The sequence below is a fragment of the Nerophis ophidion genome, linkage group LG08 (assembly GCF_033978795.1).
Source record: "Nerophis ophidion isolate RoL-2023_Sa linkage group LG08, RoL_Noph_v1.0, whole genome shotgun sequence".
Taxonomy (NCBI): Eukaryota; Metazoa; Chordata; class Actinopteri; order Syngnathiformes; family Syngnathidae; genus Nerophis; species Nerophis ophidion.
The window spans coordinates 3,514,539-3,540,824 of NC_084618.1; the positions used below are offsets into that span (position 1 = coordinate 3,514,539).

Here is a 26,286-nt window from a genome sequence, read left to right on the forward strand (position 1 = left end):
AGTCCAGTCCATAGTGGATCTAACATAATAGCGAGAGTCCAGTCCATAGTGGATCTAACATAATAGTGAGAGTCCAGTCCATAGTGGATCTAACATAATAGTCAGAGTCCAGTCCATAGTGGATCTAACATAATAGTGAGAGTCCAGTCCATAGTGGATCTAACATAATAGAGTCCAGTCCATAGTGGATCTAACATAATAGTGAGAGTCCAGTCCATAGTGGATCTAACATAATAGTGAGAGTCCAGTCCATAGTGGATCTAACATAATAGTGAGAGTCCAGTCCATAGTGGATCTAACATAATAGTGAGAGTCCAGTCCATAGTGGATCTAACATAATAGTGAGAGTCCAGTCCATAGTGGATCTAACATAATAGAGTCCAGTCCATAGTGGATCTAACATAATAGTGAGAGTCCAGTCCATAGTGGATCTAACATAATAGTGAGAGTCCAGTCCATAGTGGATCTAACATAATAGTGAGAGTCCAGTCCATAGTGGATCTAACATAATAGTGAGAGTCCAGTCCATAGTGGATCTAACATAATAGTGAGAGTCCAGTCCATAGTGGATCTAACATAATAGTGAGAGTCCAGTCCATAGTGGATCTAACATAATAGTGAGAGTTCAGTCCATAGTGGATCTAACATAATAGTGTGAGAGTCCAGTCCATAGTGGATCTAACATAATAGTGAGAGTCCAGTCCATAGTGGATCTAACATATAGTTAGAGTCCAGTCCATAGTGTATCTAACATAATAGTGAGAGTCCAGTCCATAGTGGATCTAACATAATAGTGAGAGTCCAGTCCATAGTGGATCTAACATAATAGGTGAGAGTCCAGTCCATAGTGGATCTAACATAATAGTGAGAGTCCAGTCCATAGTGGATCTAACATAATAGTGAGAGTCCAGTCCATAGTGGATCTAACATAATAGTCGAGAGTCCAGTCCATAGTGGATCTAACATAATAGTGAGAGTCCAGTCCATAGTGGATCTAACATAATAGTGAGAGTCCAGTCCATAGTGGATCTAACATAATAGAGTCCAGTCCATAGTGGATCTAACATAATAGTGAGAGTCCAGTCCATAGTGGATCTAACATAATAGTGAGAGTCCAGTCCATAGTGGATCTAACATAATAGTGAGAGTCCAGTCCATAGTGGATCTAACATAATAGTGAGAGTTCAGTCCATAGTGGATCTAACATAATAGTGAGAGTCCAGTCCATAGTGGATCTAACATAATAGTGAGAGTCCAGTCCATAGTGGATCTAACATAATAGTGAGAGTTCCAGTCCATAGTGGATCTAACATAATAGTGAGAGTCCAGTCCATAGTGGATCTAACATAATAGTGAGAGTCCAGTCCATAGTGGATCTAACATAATAGTGAGAGTTCAGTCCATAGTGGATCTAACATAATAGTGTGAGAGTCCAGTCCATAGTGGATCTAACATAATAGTGAGAGTCCAGTCCATAGTGGATCTAACATGATAGTTAGAGTCCAGTCCATAGTGGATCTAACATAATAGTGAGAGTCCAGTCCATAGTGGATCTAACATAATAGTGAGAGTCCAGTCCATAGTGGATCTAACATAATAGTGAGAGTCCAGTCCATAGTGGATCTAACATAATAGTGAGAGTCCAGTCCATAGTGGATCTAACATAATAGTGAGAGTCCAGTCCATAGTGGATCTAACATAATAGCGAGAGTCCAGTCCATAGTGGATCTAACATAATAGTGAGAGTCCAGTCCATAGTGGATCTAACATAATAGTGAGAGTCCAGTCCATAGTGGATCTAACATAATAGTGAGAGTCCAGTCCATAGTGGATCTAACATAATAGAGTCCAGTCCATAGTGGATCTAACATAATAGTGAGAGTCCAGTCCATAGTGGATCTAACATAATAGTGAGAGTCCAGTCCATAGTGGATCTAACATAATAGTGAGAGTCCAGTCCATAGTGGATCTAACATAATAGTGAGAGTTCAGTCCATAGTGGATCTAACATAATAGTGTGAGAGTCCAGTCCATAGTGGATCTAACATAATAGTGAGAGTCCAGTCCATAGTGGATCTAACATGATAGTTAGAGTCCAGTCCATAGTGGATCTAACATAATAGTGAGAGTCCAGTCCATAGTGGATCTAACATAATAGTGAGAGTCCAGTCCATAGTGGATCTAACATAATAGTGAGAGTCCAGTCCATAGTGGATCTAACATAATAGTGAGAGTCCAGTCCATAGTGGATCTAACATAATAGTGAGAGTCCAGTCCATAGTGGATCTAACATAATAGCGAGAGTCCAGTCCATAGTGGATCTAACATAATAGTGAGAGTCCAGTCCATAGTGGATCTAACATAATAGTCAGAGTCCAGTCCATAGTGGATCTAACATAATAGTGAGAGTCCAGTCCATAGTGGATCTAACATAATAGAGTCCAGTCCATAGTGGATCTAACATAATAGTGAGAGTCCAGTCCATAGTGGATCTAACATAATAGTGAGAGTCCAGTCCATAGTGGATCTAACATAATAGTGAGAGTCCAGTCCATAGTGGATCTAACATAATAGTGAGAGTCCAGTCCATAGTGGATCTAACATAATAGTGTGAGAGTCCAGTCCATAGTGGATCTAACATAATAGTGAGAGTCCAGTCCATAGTGGATCTAACATAATAGTGAGAGTCCAGTCCATAGTGGATCTAACATAATAGTGAGAGTCCAGTCCATAGTGGATCTAACATAATAGTGAGAGTCCAGTCCATAGTGGATCTAACATAATAGTGAGAGTCCAGTCCATAGTGGATCTAACATAATAGTGAGAGTCCAGTCCATAGTGGATCTAACATAATAGTGAGAGTCCAGTCCATAGTGGATCTAACATAATAGTGAGAGTCCAGTCCATAGTGGATCTAACATAATAGTGAGAGTCCAGTCCATAGTGGATCTAACATAATAGTAGAGTCCAGTCCATAGTGGATCTAACATAATAGTGAGAGTCCAGTCCATAGTGGATCTAACATAATAGAGTCCGTCCATAGTGGATCTAACATAATAGTGAGAGTCCAGTCCATAGTGGATCTAACATAATAGTGAGAGTCCAGTCCATAGTGGATCTAACATAATAGTGAGAGTCCAGTCCATAGTGGATCTAACATAATAGTGTGAGAGTCCAGTCCATAGTGGATCTAACATAATAGTGAGAGTCCAGTCCATAGTGGATCTAACATGATAGTTAGAGTCCAGTCCATAGTGGATCTAACATAATAGTGAGAGTCCAGTCCATAGTGGATCTAACATAATAGTGAGAGTCCAGTCCATAGTGGATCTAACATAATAGTGAGAGTCCAGTCCATAGTGGATCTAACATAATAGTGAGAGTCCAGTCCATAGTGGATCTAACATAATAGTGAGAGTCCAGTCCATAGTGGATCTAACATAATAGCTGAGAGTCCAGTCCATAGTGGATCTAACATAATAGTGAGAGTCCAGTCCATAGTGGATCTAACATAATAGTGAGAGTCCAGTCCATAGTGGATCTAACATAATAGTGAGAGTCCAGTCCATAGTGGATCTAACATAATAGAGTCCAGTCCATAGTGGATCTAACATAATAGTGAGAGTCCAGTCCATAGTGGATCTAACATAATAGTGAGAGTCCAGTCCATAGTGGATCTAACATAATAGTGAGAGTCCAGTCCATAGTGGATCTAACATAATAGTGAGAGTTCCAGTCCATAGTGGATCTAACATAATAGTGTGAGAGTCCAGTCCATAGTGGATCTAACATAATAGTGAGAGTCCAGTCCATAGTGGATCTAACATGATAGTTAGAGTCCAGTCCATAGTGGATCTAACATAATAGTGAGAGTCCAGTCCATAGTGGATCTAACATAATAGTGAGAGTCCAGTCCATAGTGGATCTAACATAATAGTGAGAGTCCAGTCCATAGTGGATCTAACATAATAGTGAGAGTCCAGTCCATAGTGGATCTAACATAATAGTGAGAGTCCAGTCCATAGTGGATCTAACATAATAGCGAGAGTCCAGTCCATAGTGGATCTAACATAATAGTGAGAGTCCAGTCCATAGTGGATCTAACATAATAGTCAGAGAGTCCAGTCCATAGTGGATCTAACATAATAGTGAGAGTCCAGTCCATAGTGGATCTAACATAATAGAGTCCAGTCCATAGTGGATCTAACATAATAGTGAGAGTCCAGTCCATAGTGGATCTAACATAATAGTGAGAGTCCAGTCCATAGTGGATCTAACATAATAGTGAGAGTCCAGTCCATAGTGGATCTAACATAATAGTGAGAGTTCAGTCCATAGTGGATCTAACATAATAGTGTGAGAGTCCAGTCCATAGTGGATCTAACATAATAGTGAGAGTCCAGTCCATAGTGGATCTAACATGATAGTTAGAGTCCAGTCCATAGTGTATCTAACATAATAGTGAGAGTCCAGTCCATAGTGGATGTAACATAATAGTGAGAGTCCAGTCCATAGTGGATCTAACATAATAGTGAGAGTCCAGTCCATAGTGGATCTAACATAATAGTGAGAGTCCAGTCCATAGTGGATCTAACATAATAGTGAGAGTCCAGTCCATAGTGGATCTAACATAATAGTGAGAGTCCAGTCCATAGTGGATCTAACATAATAGCGAGAGTCCAGTCCATAGTGGATCTAACATAATAGTGAGAGTCCAGTCCATAGTGGATCTAACATAATAGTCAGAGTCCAGTCCATAGTGGATCTAACATAATAGTGAGAGTCCAGTCCATAGTGGATCTAACATAATAGTGAGAGTCCAGTCCATAGTGGATCTAACATAATAGTGAGAGTCCAGTCCATAGTGGATCTAACATAATAGTGAGAGTCCAGTCCATAGTGGATCTAACATAATAGTGAGAGTCCAGTCCATAGTGGATCTAACATAATAGTGAGAGTTCAGTCCATAGTGGATCTAACATAATAGTGTGAGAGTCCAGTCCATAGTGGATCTAACATAATAGTGAGAGTCCAGTCCATAGTGGATCTAACATGATAGTTAGAGTCCAGTCCATAGTGGATCTAACATAATAGTGAGAGTCCAGTCCATAGTGGATCTAACATAATAGTGAGAGTCCAGTCCATAGTGGATCTAACATAATAGTGAGAGTCCAGTCCATAGTGGATCTAACATAATAGTGAGAGTCCAGTCCATAGTGGATCTAACATAATAGTGAGAGTCCAGTCCATAGTGGATCTAACATAATAGCGAGAGTCCAGTCCATAGTGGATCTAACATAATAGTGAGAGTCCAGTCCATAGTGGATCTAACATAATAGTCAGAGTCCAGTCCATAGTGGATCTAACATAATAGTGAGAGTCCAGTCCATAGTGGATCTAACATAATAGAGTCCAGTCCATAGTGGATCTAACATAATAGTGAGAGTCCAGTCCATAGTGGATCTAACATAATAGTGAGAGTCCAGTCCATAGTGGATCTAACATAATAGTGAGAGTCCAGTCCATAGTGGATCTAACATAATAGTGAGAGTTCAGTCCATAGTGGATCTAACATAATAGTGTGAGAGTCCAGTCCATAGTGGATCTAACATAATAGTGAGAGTCCAGTCCATAGTGGATCTAACATGATAGTTAGAGTCCAGTCCATAGTGTATCTAACATAATAGTGAGAGTCCAGTCCATAGTGGATGTAACATAATAGTGAGAGTCCAGTCCATAGTGGATCTAACATAATAGTGAGAGTCCAGTCCATAGTGGATCTAACATAATAGTGAGAGTCCAGTCCATAGTGGATCTAACATAATAGTGAGAGTCCAGTCCATAGTGGATCTAACATAATAGCGAGAGTCCAGTCCATAGTGGATCTAACATAATAGTGAGAGTCCAGTCCATAGTGGATCTAACATAATAGTCAGAGTCCAGTCCATAGTGGATCTAACATAATAGTGAGAGTCCAGTCCATAGTGGATCTAACATAATAGAGTCCAGTCCATAGTGGATCTAACATAATAGTGAGAGTCCAGTCCATAGTGGATCTAACATAATAGTGAGAGTCCAGTCCATAGTGGATCTAACATAATAGAGTCCAGTCCATAGTGGATCTAACATAATAGTGAGAGTCCAGTCCATAGTGGATCTAACATAATAGTGAGAGTCCAGTCCATAGTGGATCTAACATAATAGTGATCTGGAATAATAGTGTTGATAACAAAACGTGCAGTCGGCCAAGCATGAACTATTCATTATTCCCAAATATCGGCATCAGAACCTCCTGACAAGATGATCATTCAAGGAATTTCCTTCATTCTTCTCAGGCGTTGAAGAAGAGAAACAAGAAGCCCTTCCACTCACCTCGGGGGCGATGTAGTCGGGTGTGCCACAGAAAGTGGTGGTGGTCACCCCGTTCATGATGCCCTCCTTACACATCCCAAAGTCGGCCAGCTTGCAGTGACCCTCGGCGTCCAGCAGGATGTTGTCCAGCTTCAGATCCCTGCGGGTCAACATGTCACTGCATCATTCAGTTTTGGGGCCAAACCTGCTACTTTGCTCTAAACCTTTTTGAAAGCAAGAGCTACTTCTTGGGTACTGATTAATGCCAAGGGCTACCAGTTTGATACACACTTCAATAAATTGCCAGAAATAGCCAATTTGCTCAATTTACCTTTAATAAATATATCTATATATATAGAAAATGGGTATTTCTGTCTGTCATTCCGTCGTACATTTTTTTCCTTTTACGGAAGGTTTTTTGTAGAGAATAAATAATGAAAAAAAAACTTAATTGAACGGTTTAAAAGAGGAGAAAACAGGAAAAAAATGAAAATTAAAATTTGAAATATAGTTTATCTTCAATTTCGACTCTTTAAAATTCCAAATTCAACAGAAAAAAAAGAAGAGAAAAACTAGCTAATTTAAATATTTTTGAAAAAATTAAAAAAAATAATTTATGGAACATCATTAGCAATTTTTCCTGATTAAGATTAATTTTAGAATTTTGATGACATGTTTTAAATAGGTTAAAATCCAATCTGCACTTTGTTAAAATATATAACAAATTGGACCAAGCTATATTTATAACAAAGACAAATCATTATTTCTTCTACATTTTCCAGAACAAAAATTTTAAAAGAAATTCAAAAGACTTTAAAATAAGATTTAAAAATGATTCTAATGATTTTTTAGATTTGCCAGAATATTTTTATTTAATTTTAATCATAATAACTTTGAAGAAATATTTCACAAATATTCTTCGTCGTCGAAAAAACAGAAGCTAAAATGAAGAACTAAATTAAAATGTATTTATTATTCTTTACAATTAAAAAAAATAATTTACTTGAACATTGATTTAAATTGTCAGGAAAGAAGAGGAAGGAATTTAAAAGGTAAAAAGGTATATGTGTTTATCCATCCATCCATTTTCCCACAGCTTATTCCCTTTCAGGGTCGCGGGGGGGCGCTGGCGCCTATGTCAGCTACAATCGGGCGGAAGGCAGGGTACACCCTGGACAAGTCGCCACCTCATCACAGGGCCAACACAGATAGACAGACAACATTCACATACTAGGGCCAATTTAGTGTTGCCAATCAACCTATCCCCAGGTGCATGTCTTTGGAAGTGGGAGGGGCCTATCCCCAGGTGCATGTCTTTGGAGGTGGGAGGGGCCTATCCCCAGGTGCATGTCTTTGGAAGTGGGAGGGGCCTATCCCCAGGTGCATGTCTTTGGAAGTGGGAGGGGCCTATCCCCAGGTGCATGTCTTTGGAAGTGGGAGGGGCCTATCCCCGGTGCATGTCTTTGGAGGTGGGAGGGGCCTATCCCCAGGTGCATGTCTTTGGAAGTGGGAGGGGCCTATCCCCAGGTGCATGTCTTTGGAGGTGGGAGGGGCCTATCCCCAGGTGCATGTCTTTGGAAGTGGGAGGGGCCTATCCCCAGGTGCATGTCTTTGGAAGTGGGAGGGGCCTATCCCCAGGTGCATGTCTTTGGAAGTGGGAGGGGCCTATCCCCGGTGCATGTCTTTGGAGGTGGGAGGGGCCTATCCCCAGGTGCATGTCTTTGGAAGTGGGAGGGGCCTATCCCCAGGTGCATGTCTTTGGAAGTGGGAGGAGCCTATCCCCAGGTGCATGTCTTTGGAAGTGGGAGGGGCCTATCCCCAGGTGCATGTCTTTGGAAGTGGGAGGGGCCTATCCCCAGGTGCATGTCTTTGGAGGTGGGAGGGGCCTATCCCCAGGTGCATGTCTTTGGAGGTGGGAGGGGCCTATCCCCAGGTGCATGTCTTTGGAAGTGGGAGGGGCCTATCCCCAGGTGCATGTCTTTGGAAGTGGGAGGGGCCTATCCCCGGTGCATGTCTTTGGAGGTGGGAGGGGCCTATCCCCAGGTGCATGTCTTTGGAGGTGGGAGGGGCCTATCCCCAGGTGCATGTCTTTGGAGGTGGGAGGGGCCTATCCCCAGGTGCATGTCTTTGGAGGTGGGAGGGGCCTATCCCCAGGTGCATGTCTTTGGAGGTGGGAGGAAGCCGGAGTACCCGGAGGGAACCCACGCATTCACGGGGAGAACATGCAAACTCCACACAGAAAGATCCCGAGCCTGGATTTGAACCCAGGACTGCAGGACCTTGGTATTGTGAGGCAGACGCACTAACCCCTCTTCCACCGTGAAGCCCTAAATGTGTTTAGAAATCCTAAAATTATTTTTAAGGTTGTATTTTTTCGCTAAAATTGGGGCAATTTAGCTCGGTTGGTAGAGCGGCCGTGCCAGCAACTTGAGGGTCGCAGGTTCGATTCCCGCTTCTGCCAACCTAGTCACTGCCGTTGTGTCCTTGGGCAAGACACTTTACCCACCTGCTCCCAGTGCCACCCACACTGCTTTAAATGTAACTTAGATATTGGGTTTCACTATGTAAAGCGCTTTGAGTCATTAGAGAAAAAGCGCTATATAAATATAATGCACTTCACAATTCACTTCACTATGAGTTTTGTCTCTCTTAGAATTAAAAATGTCGAACAAAGCGAGACCAGCTTGCTAGTAAATAAATTAAATTTAAAAAATAGAGGCAGCTCACTGGTAAGTGCTGCTATTTGAGTCTTTTTTTTTTTTTTAGAACAGGACTCATCTGGTCCTTACGGGCACCGCGTTGGTGACCCCTGCTCGAAATCGTCAATTTTGGACATTTCTGAGCCATTACATCATTCTCACTGTGAGGGAACAATTTGTACTTTATACTCCCCTCAGCCACCAGGGGGCAGTCATCAGTAAGCCTAATTGTTTTAAGGCTCTACTCACACCAGACCTGGTTTGTCAAACTCCTTTTGCAGTTCTGCTTGCCCTCAGAGGGCCACTTTTAACAGTGAATAATATACTTTTTTAGTTTAGTCTTCATTTGAAAGGAAAATGCACAGAAACATAAAGTTTCTGTACCAGATTATAGCTAAATAGCTCATTTCCAACTGCAGTCCTTAGCAACCTAAATTAAAGGGATAGAAAAATCCTGCAATAAAACGATGACAATAAAACCATATTATAGCCTGTAATCAAATTAAGAAAAGTCATAAAATGCCCTTTTATGGACACATACTTAATATACAATACAAGCACACCTCATTTACATCATCACACAAAGACAATAAATGCTCTTGTTCACATCTCTCATCATTTGTAAAAACAACCAGGATTTTAACACACACACACTCACAATTTACAACAAAAATCCTCTCATGGATAAATATAATACACACTAAAGGCCTACTGAAATGAGATGTTCTTATTTAAACGGGGATAGCAGCTCCATTCTATGTGTCATACTTCATCATTTTGCCATATTGCCATATTTTTGCTGAAAGGATTTAGTAGAGAACATCCACGATAAAGTCCTCAACTTTTGGTCGCTAGTAAAAAAGCCTCGCCTGTACCGGAAGTAGCAGACGATGTGCGCGTGATGTCACGGGTTGTAGAGCTCCTCACATCCGCACATTGTTTACAATCATGGCCACCAGCAGCGAGAGCGATTCGAACCGAGAAATCGACGATTTTTTCATTAATTTGAGCGATGATGAAAGATTTGTGGATGAGGATAGTGAGAGTGAAGGACTAGAGAGAGAAAAAAAAAAGAGGCGAGGGCAGGGAGCGATTCAGATGTTATTTGACACATTAACTACGATGATTCTGTAAAATCCCTTATCTGCTTATTGTGCTACTAATGTTTTAGTTAGATTATATGGTACCTGAAAGTCGGAGGGGTGTGGTGACATGCTAGTGTCTCCGGTGGGAGGAGGTAAGAGAGTCCGCAAGCTCCGCTCATGTCTACGGTAAGAGCCGACTTATTACCACAATTTTCTCACCGAAACTTGCCGGTTGACATGTGGCCGGGAACCATGTTCGCTTGACCGCCCCGTTCCATAGTAAAGCTTCACCTTCGGGAATGTAAACAATGAAACACCGGCTGTGTTTGTGTTGCTAAAGGCAGCTGCAATACACCGCTTCCCACCTGCATCTTTCTTCTTTGACGTCTCCATTATTCATTGAACAAATTGCAAAAGATTCAGCAACACAGATGTCCAGAATACTGTGTAATTATGTGATTAAAGCAGACTACTTATAGCTGGGATCGGGCTTGAAAAAAATGTCAGCTACAATCCGAGACGTCACGCGCACGCGTCATCATACCGACGTTTTCAACAGGATACTTCTCGCAAAATTTAAAATTGTAATTTAGTAAACTAAAAAGGCCGTATTGTCATGTGTTGCAATGTTAATATTTCATCATTGATATATAAACTATCAGACTGCGTGGTCGTTAGTAGTGGCTTTCAGTAGGCCTTTAAGTTGATGTGTCAAACATAGTTCCCACCTTAATGACCATGTGAGCAGCTTTGATTGCTCCAAAGCCACTTTTTTTTTAACTTCAATTGTGAATGAAGAGTAATCTGTTAGACTTTTCAAGTTTGTTGTGAGGTGGTTCCATTCCTTTATGGCTTTATATGAAAAGGCTGATTGTGCAAAAGATGTTTTACAAACCCGGTTTCCATATGAGTTGGGAAATGGTGTTAGATGTAAATATAAACAGAATACAATGATTTGCAAATCCTTTTCAACCCATATTCAGTTGAATATGCTACAAAGAAAACATATTTTAAGTTAAAACTGATAAACATTTTTTTTTTTTTTGCAAATAATCGTTGACTTTAGAATTTGCCAGCAACACCTGACAAAGAAGTTGGGAAAGGTGGCAATAAATACTGATAAAGTTGAGGAATGCTCATCAAACACTTATTTGGAACATCCCACAGATGTGCAGGCTAATTGGGAACAGGTGGGTGCCATGATTGGGTATAAAAACAGCTTCCCAAAAAATGCTCAGTCTTTCACAAGAAAGGATGGGGCGAGGTACACCCCTTTGTCTACAACTGCGTGAGCAAATAGTCAAATAGTTTAAGAACAACGTTTCTCAAAGTGCAATTGCAAGAAATTTAGGGATTTCAACATCTACGCTCCATAATATCATCAAAAGGTTCAGAGAATTTGGAGAAATCACTCCACGTAAGCAGCATGGCCGGAAACCAACATTGAATGACCGTGCAAATCGATCCCTCAGACGGCACTGTATCAAAAACTGACATCCGTCTCTAAAGGATATCACCACATGGGCTCAGGAACACTTCAGAAAACCACTGTCACTAAATACAATTTGTCGCTACATCTGTAAGTGCAAGTTAAAGCTCTACTATGCAAAGCGAAAACCATTTATCAACAACATCCAGAAACGCAGCCGGCTTCTCTGGGCCCGAGATCATCTAAGATGGACTGATGCAAAGTGGAAAAGTGTTCTGTGGTCTGATGAAACCACATTTCAAATTGTTTTTGGAAATATTCAACATTTTGTCATCCGGACCAAAGGGGAAACGTACCATCCAGACTATTATTGACGCAAAGTCGGGAGAGTCTTTTTTTTAGTTGTTATGAAAAAGTGAGGTTTCTTGGGTTGGTGCACTAATTGTAAGTGTATCTTGTGTTTTTATGTTTATTTAATAAATTTAAAAAAATAAAAAAAATAAAAATAATAATAAAGAATAATAATAATAAAATATTCTGCGCCCGGGTGGTTGGGGACCACTACAGGACAGCACATATTCCGTACAATTAGCCACTAAATGGTAACACTCAAATAAGTTTTTCAACATGTTAATCAATTCATGGCTGCAAAACAAGTTTACCTTCGGGTACTAATAAAGTAACTGTCAGAATAATTGTATCTAAGTTGTCACGAAACTTTGTGTTTCAATGAGTTCCCGGCGAGCAGACAAAAGCTGTCTTTGATCTTACCAAGCAGAAGGCTTATAAAACTCCACCGTGTAGGATGGGGAGCGACATGAGGGTGTCGGTTTCTTTCATGTATTGTAATCCACAGGATTTTGTCTTAACCCGAGATCTACAAAGCGGAGAGGTGGCAGGGCCTGACCTTCCTCTAGGCACCTTTTCTTTGAACTGTTTTGTAACCTAAGGCGATGGCTGTTTATGACCCCCGGTCCCTTGGAAACAACTGTTGCCATGTAATCAGTGAAATTCCAAATAAAAGAGGAGGCGTAAAATCTTTCGTCAGAGACTGGGACGAAACTGTACATGTGTCTACGCAAGGGGTGTCCAAAGTGCGGCCCGGGGGCCATTTGCGGCCCGCAGGTCATTTTTTAAACGGCCCCACGGCCCAGTTTAAAAATACGATTGAAAAAAAAAATGAAAACAAAAAGTGTAATGAAAGAGCAAACAGGTGGAATGTAACAATAAAATGTTGCAATGTTTGCTCTAATAACACAAAGCTGTCATGCAGGCTGTTTCTTTCTTTGAAAAATAATAATGACTCAAAATCTGTCATTAAGAATTATTGACCTATTCAAGGCTCCAAAAAAAATCACATTAAATATTCCACTTTGAGATATTTTTTGGGGGAAAGTTTGTATGTTTTGTTTCCCATATATAAACAAAAATACAACTTATAATTGACGGATAGATCTGAAGGTGATCTCGAGATTATTGTGTTAAAAGTAAACAGTAAAAAAATATATATAATTTATGTTTTTAAACACTTCAATGAGTAGGATCCTTTTTGATCCCAATAATTTTACTGCGATTTGTTTTTAAGTGTCATTGCTCAAAAATAAAAAAATAATAAAATCAATGGTGTTATGAGTAATTGACCTTTTTAAGGCTCCAATTCTTATATAATCTCAAATATTCCACTTTAAAAAAATCGGGGGTGAAAATATTGCATATTTTGTGTTTTTTCCATAAAAACAGGGGTTTTCTTTGATAAAAAGAGCATACAACTTAAATATTTAAAAATGTTATATTGACAGAATGGCCTTATGTTGATCCAGAGATTTAAAACTCAAAAAATAATACAAATAACAATACTGAATAATGACACATTTTTAATATTTTTTTGACCAAAATCCTATGGGGACTGAGTAGAGGCCTAAATGTATATTTTTTATACATATATTGTATTGGTTTTTGAAATAAAAAAAATATCAAAATGGCCCCCACTTGCTTTGATTTTTCAGTGTGCAGCCCTGGTCTACGAGTTTCTCCTCAATTGGGCTAAATTGAATTCTGTCTCAGTTGAATTCCTTGCTTCTTGTCTTGTTTAATAGATGTCATCAGTGTTTCAACCTGACAGAAACATAACCTAACCTACTACAACAATTTTTGAATTATTTATATGCGAACCAGGGCTGCAGAAAAAATGCTTTAAGTTTTATTATTCACTGAGAAATCAAGAAAAAACGAAGGATGCCACAACATTTTTTGGATCTGCATAATCGAGAGGGCTAACAAAGAGTAAGGAGACATTGCGGGGTACCTGTATATGACTCCATTGCGGTGCAGGAACATGAGCGCCGAGGTGACCTCGGCGGCGTAGAATCGAGAGCGAGGCTCGTCGAACTTGCGGGAGCGCTGAATCTGGAACATCAGGTCTCCTCCGTTCACGTATTCCATGACGAAGAACAAGCGGTCCTGAAGGGGGAAGACACGGTTGAGGCCGGCAGGATGAAGACAGGTGCTCACAAGGTGCACGTACTCGGGTCTGGAAGCAGCAGTACAGCTGGGTGAGGTAGGGGTGTCGGCGGGCCAGAGCCAGGATCCGCTTCTCGGTCATGGTGCAGTCCACGTCGTCGTCCTGCAGGATCACGTCTTTCTTCAGGACCTTGACGGCATAAACCTCCTCCGTCCCCTTCAGCTCGGCGAGCATCACCTGGTTGAAGACACAGATTGTACTTTACTGTGCAAACTCAAGCTCCTTTTGGTGACACAATGTTGTGTAAAAAAATGGAACTACATTTTTTTTTCCAACAAATCAGTTAAAAAATATATTTTACAAAAATAATGGTATTTGAATACGATATTGTGGAGGGGGCGTGGCCTGCGGACCTGCAGCAAAGTGGGGTGTGCCAGGACCGGCTTCGAGATCAGCGACAGGTGCGTAGATGGCCCACCTGGGCCTGGTTATCTGATCTCGAAGCCGGTCCTGGCTCACTCTGCTTCGCTGCAGGTCCGCAGGCCACGCCCCGTCCACAAATATATTTTACATTTAATGTATTAATGAAAAAAATATAAAATAAACATTTTTAAAAATGTTGATGATTTTTGAGTTTCCAAGTAGAGTCGACCACTTTGCGATATAACGTTTTTTTTTTTTTGGAAAGCATATTTAAGGCCTGAAATAAAAACTATTTTTAATTTAAAAAAAAATATTTTAGAGCAGAATTGTCCACTGGATGATACCAAACCAATCAGAGCGAGCTGTTCAGTATGGTGGTCACTGATTGGCTCAGCCTCACCCATCATTACAGGATTGAATTGAACGAGTGTGAATGTGACTAAAGGCTGTTGTTTTCATGTCTATTGGGCTCTCATAATGTTGAAACATGTATCTAGAATAAGGGTGTCCAAACTTGTGGATTCGGAGGCCGCATTGGGCTTAAAAATTTGGCCAGGGGCCAAAAGCGGACTGCAACACACATACATACATACATACATACATACATACATACATACATACATACATACATACATACATACATACATACATACATACATACATACATACATACATACATACATACATACATACATACATACATACATACATACATACATACATACATATATATATATATATATATATATATATATATATATATATATATATATATATATATATATATATATATATATATATACATATATATATATATACATATATATACATATATATATATATATACATATATATATATATATATATATACCTACATATATATATATATATATATACCTACATACATATATATATATATGTAGGTATATATATATACCCACATACATATATATATACATATACTTACATACATATATACATATACCTACATATATATACCTACATCTATATATATATATACCTACATATATATACCTACATATATATATATATATATACCTACATATATATATATATACCTACATATATATATGTATATATATATATATATATGTGTGTAGGAAAAATCACAAGACTACTTCATCTCTACAGAACTGTTTCATGAGGGGAAGGGTTCCCTCAATCATCAGGAGATTTATATATATATATATATATACATCCATATACATACATACATATATACATACATACATATATACATACATATACATATATATATATATATATATATATATAGCCTATACATATATGTAAGTACATTTTATAATAATATAATGGATATATAATTTATAATCATTGGTTATTATTAAAAGTTCAACTCCTACATTGTTTACTTCCGTGACAATCTCCTTAAGGTTTTGAAATCAATCAGAAATATCAAGCAGCTAAAATGCGGCAAACATGTACAAATGTGCAGAAAGTGTTTTGCATTTTCCCCGAAATTGGTGTAATTTTGATTTTTTTTATGTTGATTGAACTTTTTTGTTGTTGTTGTTGTTGTCTTTTTTTTGTTTTTTTTACAATATCCAATTAACAGGTTGTCTTACTTGTGACCATGTTTGTTGAATTTTTGCACTGGTTGATTTTTTTATTTTTTTTTGCACCATGACTAGGATGGGTTGTTTGGATTGGACCATATAAGTAAATGCTATAACATAAGCATTCAAATAACTAACATTGGTAAATGTAGTTGGTGTGGTCTTATTTGTTGCAGTTTAGTGTTTGATTTAACTAAATTGTTTATTCTTATTATTCATTACATCATTTTTCATCACGTTCCTCCTCTTTCCGTTATGTACTTGAAGTGCACTTGTCACATGTAATTGTGCTTAAAAAATGGCAGAGGCAATTTAAACCAAAAAAATCAATCCAATAGCTGGGTAGATTTGTATTTAATTGATACATTTAATTTGTAAAAAGTAGTAAGGCATAACATGATGTAGGAATGATCAACTTTTACGTCAGTTCAGTTGTTTATTGTTGGATTTTAATTCGGTTTGGAGTATTTAGTCGATAGAAAAGCTCTATATAAATCTAATCCGTTATTATCATTATTATCATTATTAATCCAATCCAATCCACTTTATTTATATAACACATTTAAACAATAATGTTTCCAAAGTGCGGCACAGCCATCTTAAAAACAATATTATACTCCACCAATGACTGAATAAAAACAAAAAATAAATGAATATAAAACCAATATAAAAATAAATAAATAAATAAAAATAAATAATATTAATATTAATATATGATTTATTATGCTAAAACAGTGGTGTCCAAACTTTTTCCACTTACAGCCACAAACTGAAATTTTGATATATTTTAAATTTTAAAACAAATATAATATTTATTGTAACCTTCAATTTCTGTGAAAGTAAAAGGTCCCCAGGAACCCAAAAGGGTCTCCGTATTTAAAGTGTTAAAAACAAGTCTGATATAATTTTTTGTCCGATCTATCCGTTGACATAAAGTTTTTTTTTTCTGATATTTTATGCCTCGTTTCAATTAAAATGACAAAATATATTGCACCAAAAAATATTCAAAGTGGAATATTAGACGTGAAGTAATTGGAGCCCAAATAGGTCAAAAATTCATAACAACATTTTTTTGATTCATTATTATTTTTTGAGCAATGACTGTTTAAAAAAAAATCTGACTAATTGTCTCGGGGATTCAAGTGTCCAAATAATAAAATTGATAAAAATAGGTCATATATCAAGATATATCATTTTTACTTTCAACACTTAATTCTCTAGAGCAGGGGTGCCCATTACGTCGATCGCGAGCTACCAGTCGACCGCGGGGGGTGTGTCAGTCCATCTCCAGCCAGGCTTTTAAAAAAAATAGACCTAAAAATGAGTGATCATCAATCTTCACCAAGACGTCACTTAAATGACATTCACGGTACCGGAGGGTCTTGTGAGATGACGCTGGCTGCTGCAAGATCATTATTATGAAAATATGACCGAGAGGAAGGCCAGAAACACTTTTTATTTCAACAGACTCTCGCGCCGTACCTTCCGTCAAAACTCTAAAGGCCGACTGCACATTTCCTATCTTCACAATAAAAGCCCTGCGTTAACTAAATACAGAGTCTCGGAAAACTGGCGTGCACAAGCGATCCCTCAGAAAGCTGGCGTGCACAAGTCCGAGACTCTTATTTTGTTAGCGCAGGCAGCATGAAGCAGGGCTTTTATTGTGAAGATAGGAAATGTGCAGTCGGCCTTTAGAGTTTTGACGGAAGGGACGGCGCGAAAGTCTGTTGAAATAAAAAGTGTTTCTCGCCTTCCTCTCTGTCATTTTTTCATAATAATGAACTGGCAGCAGCCAGCGTCATCTCACAAGACCCTCGGGTGCCGTGAATGTCAATCAAGCAAGCTACGGAATTTGCCGCCAATGTTTTTCTTGTAAAGGGAATGGAAGCTGGATGAATTAGATGCCAAAAACCAACCACTTTCATGTGGTATTGTACAGAAAGGACAACTCTTTTTTCTCCTCCATTTGAAAATGTGGGCGTTATCATCATTACTGTCTGATTCCAATCAATGCAAGTCATCAGAATCAGGTAATACACCAACTTATATTCTTGTCTTTGTGAAAGAAAGACATCTATATGTGTTACACATGCTTGTATTGTCATTAAATACATTTAACTTGTTTACAAAAATGTCTCTTTCATAAATAAATAAATATAAATGATATATATAAATGAGGTAGATCCCCTCGAGTTGGTCAATTGAAAAGTAGCTCGCCTGCAGAAAAAGTGTGGGCACCCCTGCTCTAGATTGACTTTAAATATGTTTGTTATATGTTTTTATTATTTCAAAATGTTCCGCAAGCCTTGAAAAAATTAGCGGTGGGCAGAAAATGGTCCCCGGGCCGCACTTTGGTCACCACTGTACAAAACAGCCCTGTGGGGGAAATCTACCCGGCAACAAGAGCGAGAACTAACAGACCAACCTTGCCGAAGCTGCCTTTGCCGAGAACCTTGATCAGGTTGAAGTCCTTGAGGGTCCTCCTCTGGCTCTGCCCGTTCTCCCGGACCCCCGAGGAGGAGGCGGTGGACGAGGAGGAGGAGGAGGAGTTGGTGGAGGAGGCGGAGGAAGAGGAGTGCTGGGGTCCCTGCTGGTCCAGTGACAGTGCGTCCTGCAGGCGATCCAACTCTGCCAAGTCTGTGGGCGACACATCAGGTTGGAGAATGTTCTTCAAGCAAAACTTTGTGTTCTTTTACAGCGGCTGTGAACAAAACAAGAAGGTTTTTCTACTGGCCGGAGGATCAATCCCGCCCGTAAGGGATTTCTGACCGCATGTTCCGTTCAAAACCCCAGAAAGACTATAATAACACTTTGATATCCGATTCTTAAAAACGGTTTTGTGTTCGTATGATTCATGCTTATGCAGAAAATGACTAAAACCAGCAAAGCCCGCCTGTCATATAGATGTTCGACGAGTGCTTTAGCAGTGGCTCCTTAAAAACAGCGGAGCACTACAGTTATATAGATATTTGATTTGTGTATTAGCAGAAGATCCTTAAAAACAGCAAACAACTACGGTTATATACATTTTTAGTTGTGCTTTTGCAGAAGAGCCTTAAAAACAGCACAGCATTCCTGTTAAAAAGATCTTTAATTTGTGTTTTTACCGAGGATTACTAACAACAGCAGAGGACTCCTGTTAAAAAGATCTTTAATGTGTGTTTTGCCCAGAATTACTAAAAACAGCAGAGCACTCCTGTTAAAAAGATCTTTAATGTGTGTTTTTGCAGAGCATTACTAAAAACAGCAGAACACTCCTGCTAAAAAGATCTATAATTCGTGCTTTTGCAGAAGATGACTAAAAACAGCGAAGCACTCCGGCTATAAAAATATTTGACTAATGCTTTTGCAGTAGATCCTTAAAAACAACAAAGCACTGCAAATATATATATATATATATATATATATATATATATATATATATATTTGATCCATGCTTTTCCCGAAGACGACTAAAAACAGCCGAGAAATCCTGTTAAAAATATGTTTAATTTGTGCTTTTGCTGAAGACGACTAAAAACAGCAAAGCACTCCTGTTAAAAATATCTTTAATTTGTTTCTTTGTCGAAGATGACTAAAAACTGCAAAGCACGCCTGTTAAAAAGATCTTTGATTTGTGCTGTTGCCGAAGACGACTAAAAATAGCGGAGCAACCCTGTTAAAAATATCTTTAATTTCTGCTTTTGCTGAAGACGACTAAAAACAGCAAAGCACTCCTGTTGAAATATCTTTAATTTGTTTCTTTGTCGAAGATGACTGAAAACAGCAAAGCACGCCTGTTAAAAAGATCTTTGATTTGTGCTGTTGCCGAAGACGACTAAAAATAGCGGAGCAACCCTGTTAAAAATATCTTTAATTTCTGCTGTTGCCGAAGACGACTAAAAACAGCCGAGAAATCCTGTTAAAAATATCTTTAATTTGTGCTTTTGCTGAAGACGACTAAAAACAGCAAAGCACTCCTGTTGAAATATCTTTAATTTGTTTCTTTGTCGAAGATGACTGAAAACTGCAAAGCAAGCCTGTTAAAAAGATCTTTAATTTCTGCTTTTGCCAAACGCTACTGAAAACAGCAAAGCACTCCTGTTAAAAAGATCTTTGATTTGTGCTGTTGCCGAAGACGACTAAAAACAGCGGAGCAACCCTGTTAAAAATATCTTGAATTTTTGCTTTTGCTGAAGACGACTAAAAACAACAGAGCACTCCTGTTAAAAAATATATTTAGTTTGTTCCTTTGTCGAAGATGACTAAAAACAGCAAAGCACTCCTGTTTAAAATATCTTTAGTTTGTTCCTCTGTCAAAGATGACTAAAAACAGCAAAGCCCTCCTGTTAAAAATATGTTTAATTTTTGCTCTTGCCTAAGATGACTAAAAACAGCAAATCGTTTGTGATTTTGCAGTAGATCGTTAAAAAGGGCTCCCGTCGAATATAGGATCTTTGACTCAGGTTTTCTGGACTGATTTAAACTGTGTTTGCACAACAAATGTTTTGGCGCTTTTGTTCATGTGGGAGAATATTCCAATAAAGGTGCACTACACACTACTTTTGAATTCATTATTGGGCTTTGCATATACAATGCAGTTAATCGCGATTAATTGGAGAAATAGTGTGACTAACTTCGATTAAAATTTTTAATCGTCGCCCAGCCCTAATATATATATATATATATATATATATATATATATATATATATATATATATATATATATACACACATACATACATACATATATATATACTGTATATACATGTATATATACAGTATATATATATATATTATACATATACATATATATACACATATATATTATACATATACACATACATACATATATATACATGTATAAACACATACATACATACGTATATATATATATATACACACATACATATGTACATAAATACATATATATATACATACATACATATATATATACACATATATATATATATTTGCGTATATATAATATATATATATACACATACGTACATATATATATATATATATATAGATGTATATATACATATATATATATTTATACACATACATACATATATATACATACATATACATATACTGAATGTACATGTACATAAACATATATATATATTATTCATATCCATATATATACACATATATATTATACATATACATATATACACACATATATTATACATATACATATATATACATATATATTATACATATACACATACATACATACGTATATATATATATATATACACACACATACATATATACATAAATACATATATATACATACATACATATATATACACATACATATATATATATGTGCATATATATATATATATATTATACATATACATATATATTATACATATACACATACACACATACATATATATACATACATACATATATATACACATACATATATATATATATACATGTGCATATATATATATATATATATATATATATATATATATACATGTGCATATATATATATATATATATATATATATATATATATATATATATGTTTGACTTGTGATTTTGCAGTAGATCATTAAAAAGGGCTCTCGTCAAATATAGGATCTTTGACTTGTCCAGGGTGTACACCACCTTCCGCCTGAATGCAGCTGAGATAGGCTCGAGCACGCCCCCCATCACCCCGCCACCCCGAACGGGACAAGCGGTAGAAAATGGATGGATGCACTCAGGTTCCCGCAGCCGATTCCTAATAATAGCGAAGCAATCCTGTTGTTTAAAATCGGCCGCAAGAATGTACTTACTCAACATTTGTCAGCCACAAGTGTCTGCGCTTTAACAGCAGCGCTGACCCACTTTGGAGAACAAAACAAGATGGCCTCCGCTAAAGAGAAAGTAAACTTCTTGTCTTGCTCAGCTTGCGTGAGGGAAAGTGTGAGAAGAGGATGACTAACTGCGAGCGGCAAATGGCGGTGGGCGGTGCGATATCGCTGCTCAGGTTGGATCTCAGCGGGCCGACAACACTCGTTTTTAAAAGGCCACATAATACTTGTTGGGATGGAAAGTGTGTTTTAAATGGCGTTACCCTGCTGGGAGGGCGAGGTGGGGACAGCTGCTCGGCTGAAGCTGTTCTCCGACTGCGACAGCTCAGGAGGAGACTGAGGAGGGTCCTGCCCGGGGGTCAACTGGAGAGACAGACACAACATTAATGGACTTTTTTTGAACTATGGGTCCACAATAACAAGATTATGGGTGGCTGATAAGACCATTTTTGTTGAGATTTGGTCACCATCCTTTTGTTTTTTTATTACCTTAAAAAAACACGACATTTGAAGTGATATTTAGACGCGAAAATGAATGTTTAAAGACGCAGAATTCCGCTTTTTCGCGGGCATTTCACATGCCTGCTGACGCATTTCGTGGTTGCAGCTACTGTTACTGAGGCGTACTCTTTCACTGGAAATTATTTTTTTAACTATAGAAAATAGGAAACACATTTTGTCCTCATCAAGTCATACATTTGCACGCGAAAAAACAGCAGATTTTCTGGAAAATATGAAACAAAAAGGGGAAGCCGCATACTATCATTTTATTTACATTTTTTAATACAATTTTATAGATTTTTTAATTTATTTTGGTTCTACAAATGGTGATTTTTTTTTTAGCCTATTTCAGAAATATTATTTTTTATTTCTACAATTAGTGATTTTTAGTTTATTTTTATTAATTTAAAATCTACAAGTAGTAATTTTGAGTTTATTTTTAATCATTTAAAATCTACAAGTAGTGATTTTTAGTTTATTTTTATATATTTTAGTTCTACTGTACAAGTAATACGTTTTATTTTTAATTTGTATTTTGGGAAAAGCGGTAGAAAAATGGTTGGATGGGTTTTACTTCTACAGGTATGTTGTAGAACTTTTTTTCTTTTAGTTCTACAAGTAGTGATTTTTTGTTAATTTTTATTTATGCCTGGGAACGCCTCGGGATCCCCCGGGAAGAGCTAGACGAAGTGGCTGGGGAGAGGGAAGTCTAGGCTTCCCTGCTTAGGCTGTTGCCCCCGCGACCCGACCTCGGATAAGCGGAAGAAGATGGATGGATGGATAGTTCTACAAGTATTTGTAATTTTTTTAATATGTATTTTAGTTCTACAATTAGTGATTTTTAGTTTATTTTTTTTAATTTAAAATCTACAAGTAGTAATTTTGAGTTTATTTTGAATCATTTAAAATGTACAAGTAGTGATTATTAGTTTATTTTTATATATTTTACTTCTACTGTACAAGTAATACGTTTTATTTTTAATTTGTATTTTGGGAAAAGCGGTAGAAAAATGGATGGATGGGTTTTACTTCTACAAGTATGTTGTAGAACTTTTTTTCTTTTAGTTCTACAAGTAGTGATTTTTTGTTAATTTTTATTTATTCTAGTTCTACAAGTATTTATTATTTTTTTAATATGTATTTTAGATCTACAAGTAGTAATTTTGAGTTTATTTTTAATCATTTAAAATCTACAAGTAGTGATTTTTAGTTTATTTTTATATATTTTAGTTCTACTGTACAAAAAATATGTTTTATTTTTAATTTGTATGTTGGGAAAAGCGGTAGAAAAATGGATGGATCGGTTTTAGTTCTGCAAGTATATTGTAGAACTTTTTTTCTTTTGGTTCTACAAGTAGTGATTTTTTGTTAATTTTTATTTATTCTAGTTCTACAAGTATTTATTATTTTTTTAATATGTATTTTAATTACACAAGTAGTGATTTTTAGTTTATTTTTATATATTTTAGTTCTACTGTACAAAAAATACATTTTATTTTTAATTTGTATTTTGGGACAAGCGGTAGAAAATGGATGGATGGATTTTAGGTCTGCAAGTATATTGTAAAACTTTTTTTCTTTTAGTTCTACAAGTAGTGATTTTTTGTTTATTTTTATTTATTCTAGTTCTACAAGTATTCCTTTTTTTTAAATGTATTTTACTTCTACAAGTAATAATTTTTGGTGTATTTTTATTTATTTAAAATCTACAAGTAGTGATTTTTAGTTTATTTTTATATATTTTAGTTCTACTGTACAAAAAATACGTTTTATTTTTAATTTGTATTTTGGGAAAAGCGGTAGAAAAATGGATGGATCGGTTTTATTTCTACAGGTATATTGTAGAACTTTTTTTCTTTTGGTTCTACAAGTAGTGATTTTTTGTTAATTTGTATTTATTCTAGTTCTACAAGTATTTATTATTTTTTTAATATGTATTTTAGTTACACAAGTAGTGATTTTTTGTGTATTTTTATTCATTTAAAATCTACAAGTAGTGATTTTTAGTTTATTTTCGTATATTTTAGTTCTACTGTACAAGTAATACCTTTTATTTTTAATTTGTATTTTGGGACATGCGGTAGGAAAATGGATGGATGGATTTTGGTTCTGCAAGTATATTGTAGAACTTTTTATCTTTTAGTTCTACAAGTAGTGATTTTTTGTTTATTTTTATTTATTCTAGTTCTACAGGTATTCTTTTTTTTATGTATGTATTTTAGTTCTACAAGTAGTGTTTTTTTTGTTTATTTTTATTAATTTAAAATCTACACGTAGTGATTTTTATTTTATTTGTATTTATTTAAGTTCCACTGTACAAGTAATACATTTTATTTTTAATTTGTATTTTGGGACAAGCGGTAGGAAATGGATGGATGGATGCAAGTGTATCGTAGAACTTTTTTTCTGTTAGTTCTACAAGGAGTGATTTTTTGTTTATTTTTATTTATTGTAGTTCTACTAGTATTCATAATTTTTTTTAAATGTATTTTAGTTCTACAAGGAGCGATTTTTGGTTTGTTTTTATCCATTTAAAATCTACAAGTAGTGATTTTTAGTTAATTTTTATTTATTTATTTTAGTTCCACTGTACAAGTACTACATTTTATTTTTAATTTGTATTTTGGGACAAACAGTAGAAAAATGGATGGATGGATTTTAGTTCTACAAGTATATTGTAGAACTTTTTTCCTTTTATTTCTACAAGTAGTGAATTTTTGTTTATTTTTATTTATTCTAGTTCTACTAGTATTCTTTTTTTTTTAATGTATTTTTAGTAATACATAGGTATAATAAGTAATAATTTTTCATTTTTTAAAGTATATTTGTTCCACACGTCTTGATTTTTAGCTTATTTTTATTTATTTTAGTTCTACAAGTAATAATGTTTACTTAATCCTTTTTATCTTTGTTCCACAAGTAGTGATTTTTATTTTATTTATTTATTCGAGTTTTACAAGAAATGTGCTTTTACTTGAATTTTATTTATTTTATATCTACAAGTAATGTGTTTTTACTTTGTTTTTATTTTATTTTAGTTCTACAAACAGTGTGTGTTTTATTAGTGGGATTTTCATTTAATTTATATCTCCAAGTAGTGTGCTTTTAGTTGATTTTTTTTTTTACATTAGTTTTACAAGTTGTGTGTGTCTAGTTTATTTTAATTTATTTTAGTTGTACAAGTAGTAAAGCATTTAAAATCTACTTTTTTTCTTTTAGTTCTACCAGCTTTGATTTTTTTTGTTTATCTTTATTTATTCTAGTTCTACAAGTATTAACTTTTTTTTTTTGGATGTATTTTAGTTCAACAAGTAGTGATTTTTAGTTCATCTTTATTTTAGTTCTACAAGTACTGATTTTTAGTTCATATTTGTTTGTGCAGCCCTTTGAGACACTAGTGATTTAGTGCTATATAAATAATCATTGATTGATTGATTGAATTTCTAAAAGTAGTAATTTTTAGTTTATTTTCATTTATTTTAGCTCTACAAGTATTGATTTTTAGTTTATTTATTTATTTTGGATCTAGAAGTAGTAATTGTTACTCTATATTTATTTCAAGTAGTGATTTTTATTTTATTTATGTATTCGAGTTCTACAAGTAATGTGCTTTTGCTTGAATTTTATTTATTTTATATCTACAAGTGATGTGTTTTCACTTTGTTTTTATTTTATTTTAGTTCTACAAACAGTGTGTGTTTTATTAGTGGGATTTTCATTTAATTTATATCTCCAAGTAGTGTGCTTTTAATTGTTGTTTTTTTTACATTCGTTTTACAAGTTGTGTGTGTCTAGTTTATTTTAATTTATTTTAGTTGTACAAGTAGTAAAGCATTTAAAATCTACTTTTTTTTCTTTTAGTTCTACAAGCTTTGATTTTTTTGTTTATCTTTATTTATTCTAGTTCTACAAGTATTAACTTTTTTTTTAATGTATTTTTG

At 36.0% G+C, this 26,286-nt stretch overlaps 1 protein-coding gene across 1 annotated transcript in view; it reads right to left on the reverse strand.

The window, feature by feature from the left end:
* The window catches only part of prkcea (protein kinase C, epsilon a), a 128,330-nt gene that overhangs the window by 19,808 nt on the left and 82,236 nt on the right, over positions 1 to 26,286 (reverse strand). The window contains exons 8-12 of the mRNA XM_061907494.1: positions 22,108 to 22,207; positions 18,472 to 18,683; positions 14,089 to 14,262; positions 13,870 to 14,024; positions 6,373 to 6,511 (exon numbers count right to left, since the gene is read on the reverse strand). Of these exons, the coding sequence (XP_061763478.1) occupies positions 6,373 to 6,511; positions 13,870 to 14,024; positions 14,089 to 14,262; positions 18,472 to 18,683; positions 22,108 to 22,207 (780 nt within the window). The remainder of the gene's footprint in view (positions 1 to 6,372; positions 6,512 to 13,869; positions 14,025 to 14,088; positions 14,263 to 18,471; positions 18,684 to 22,107; positions 22,208 to 26,286) is intronic.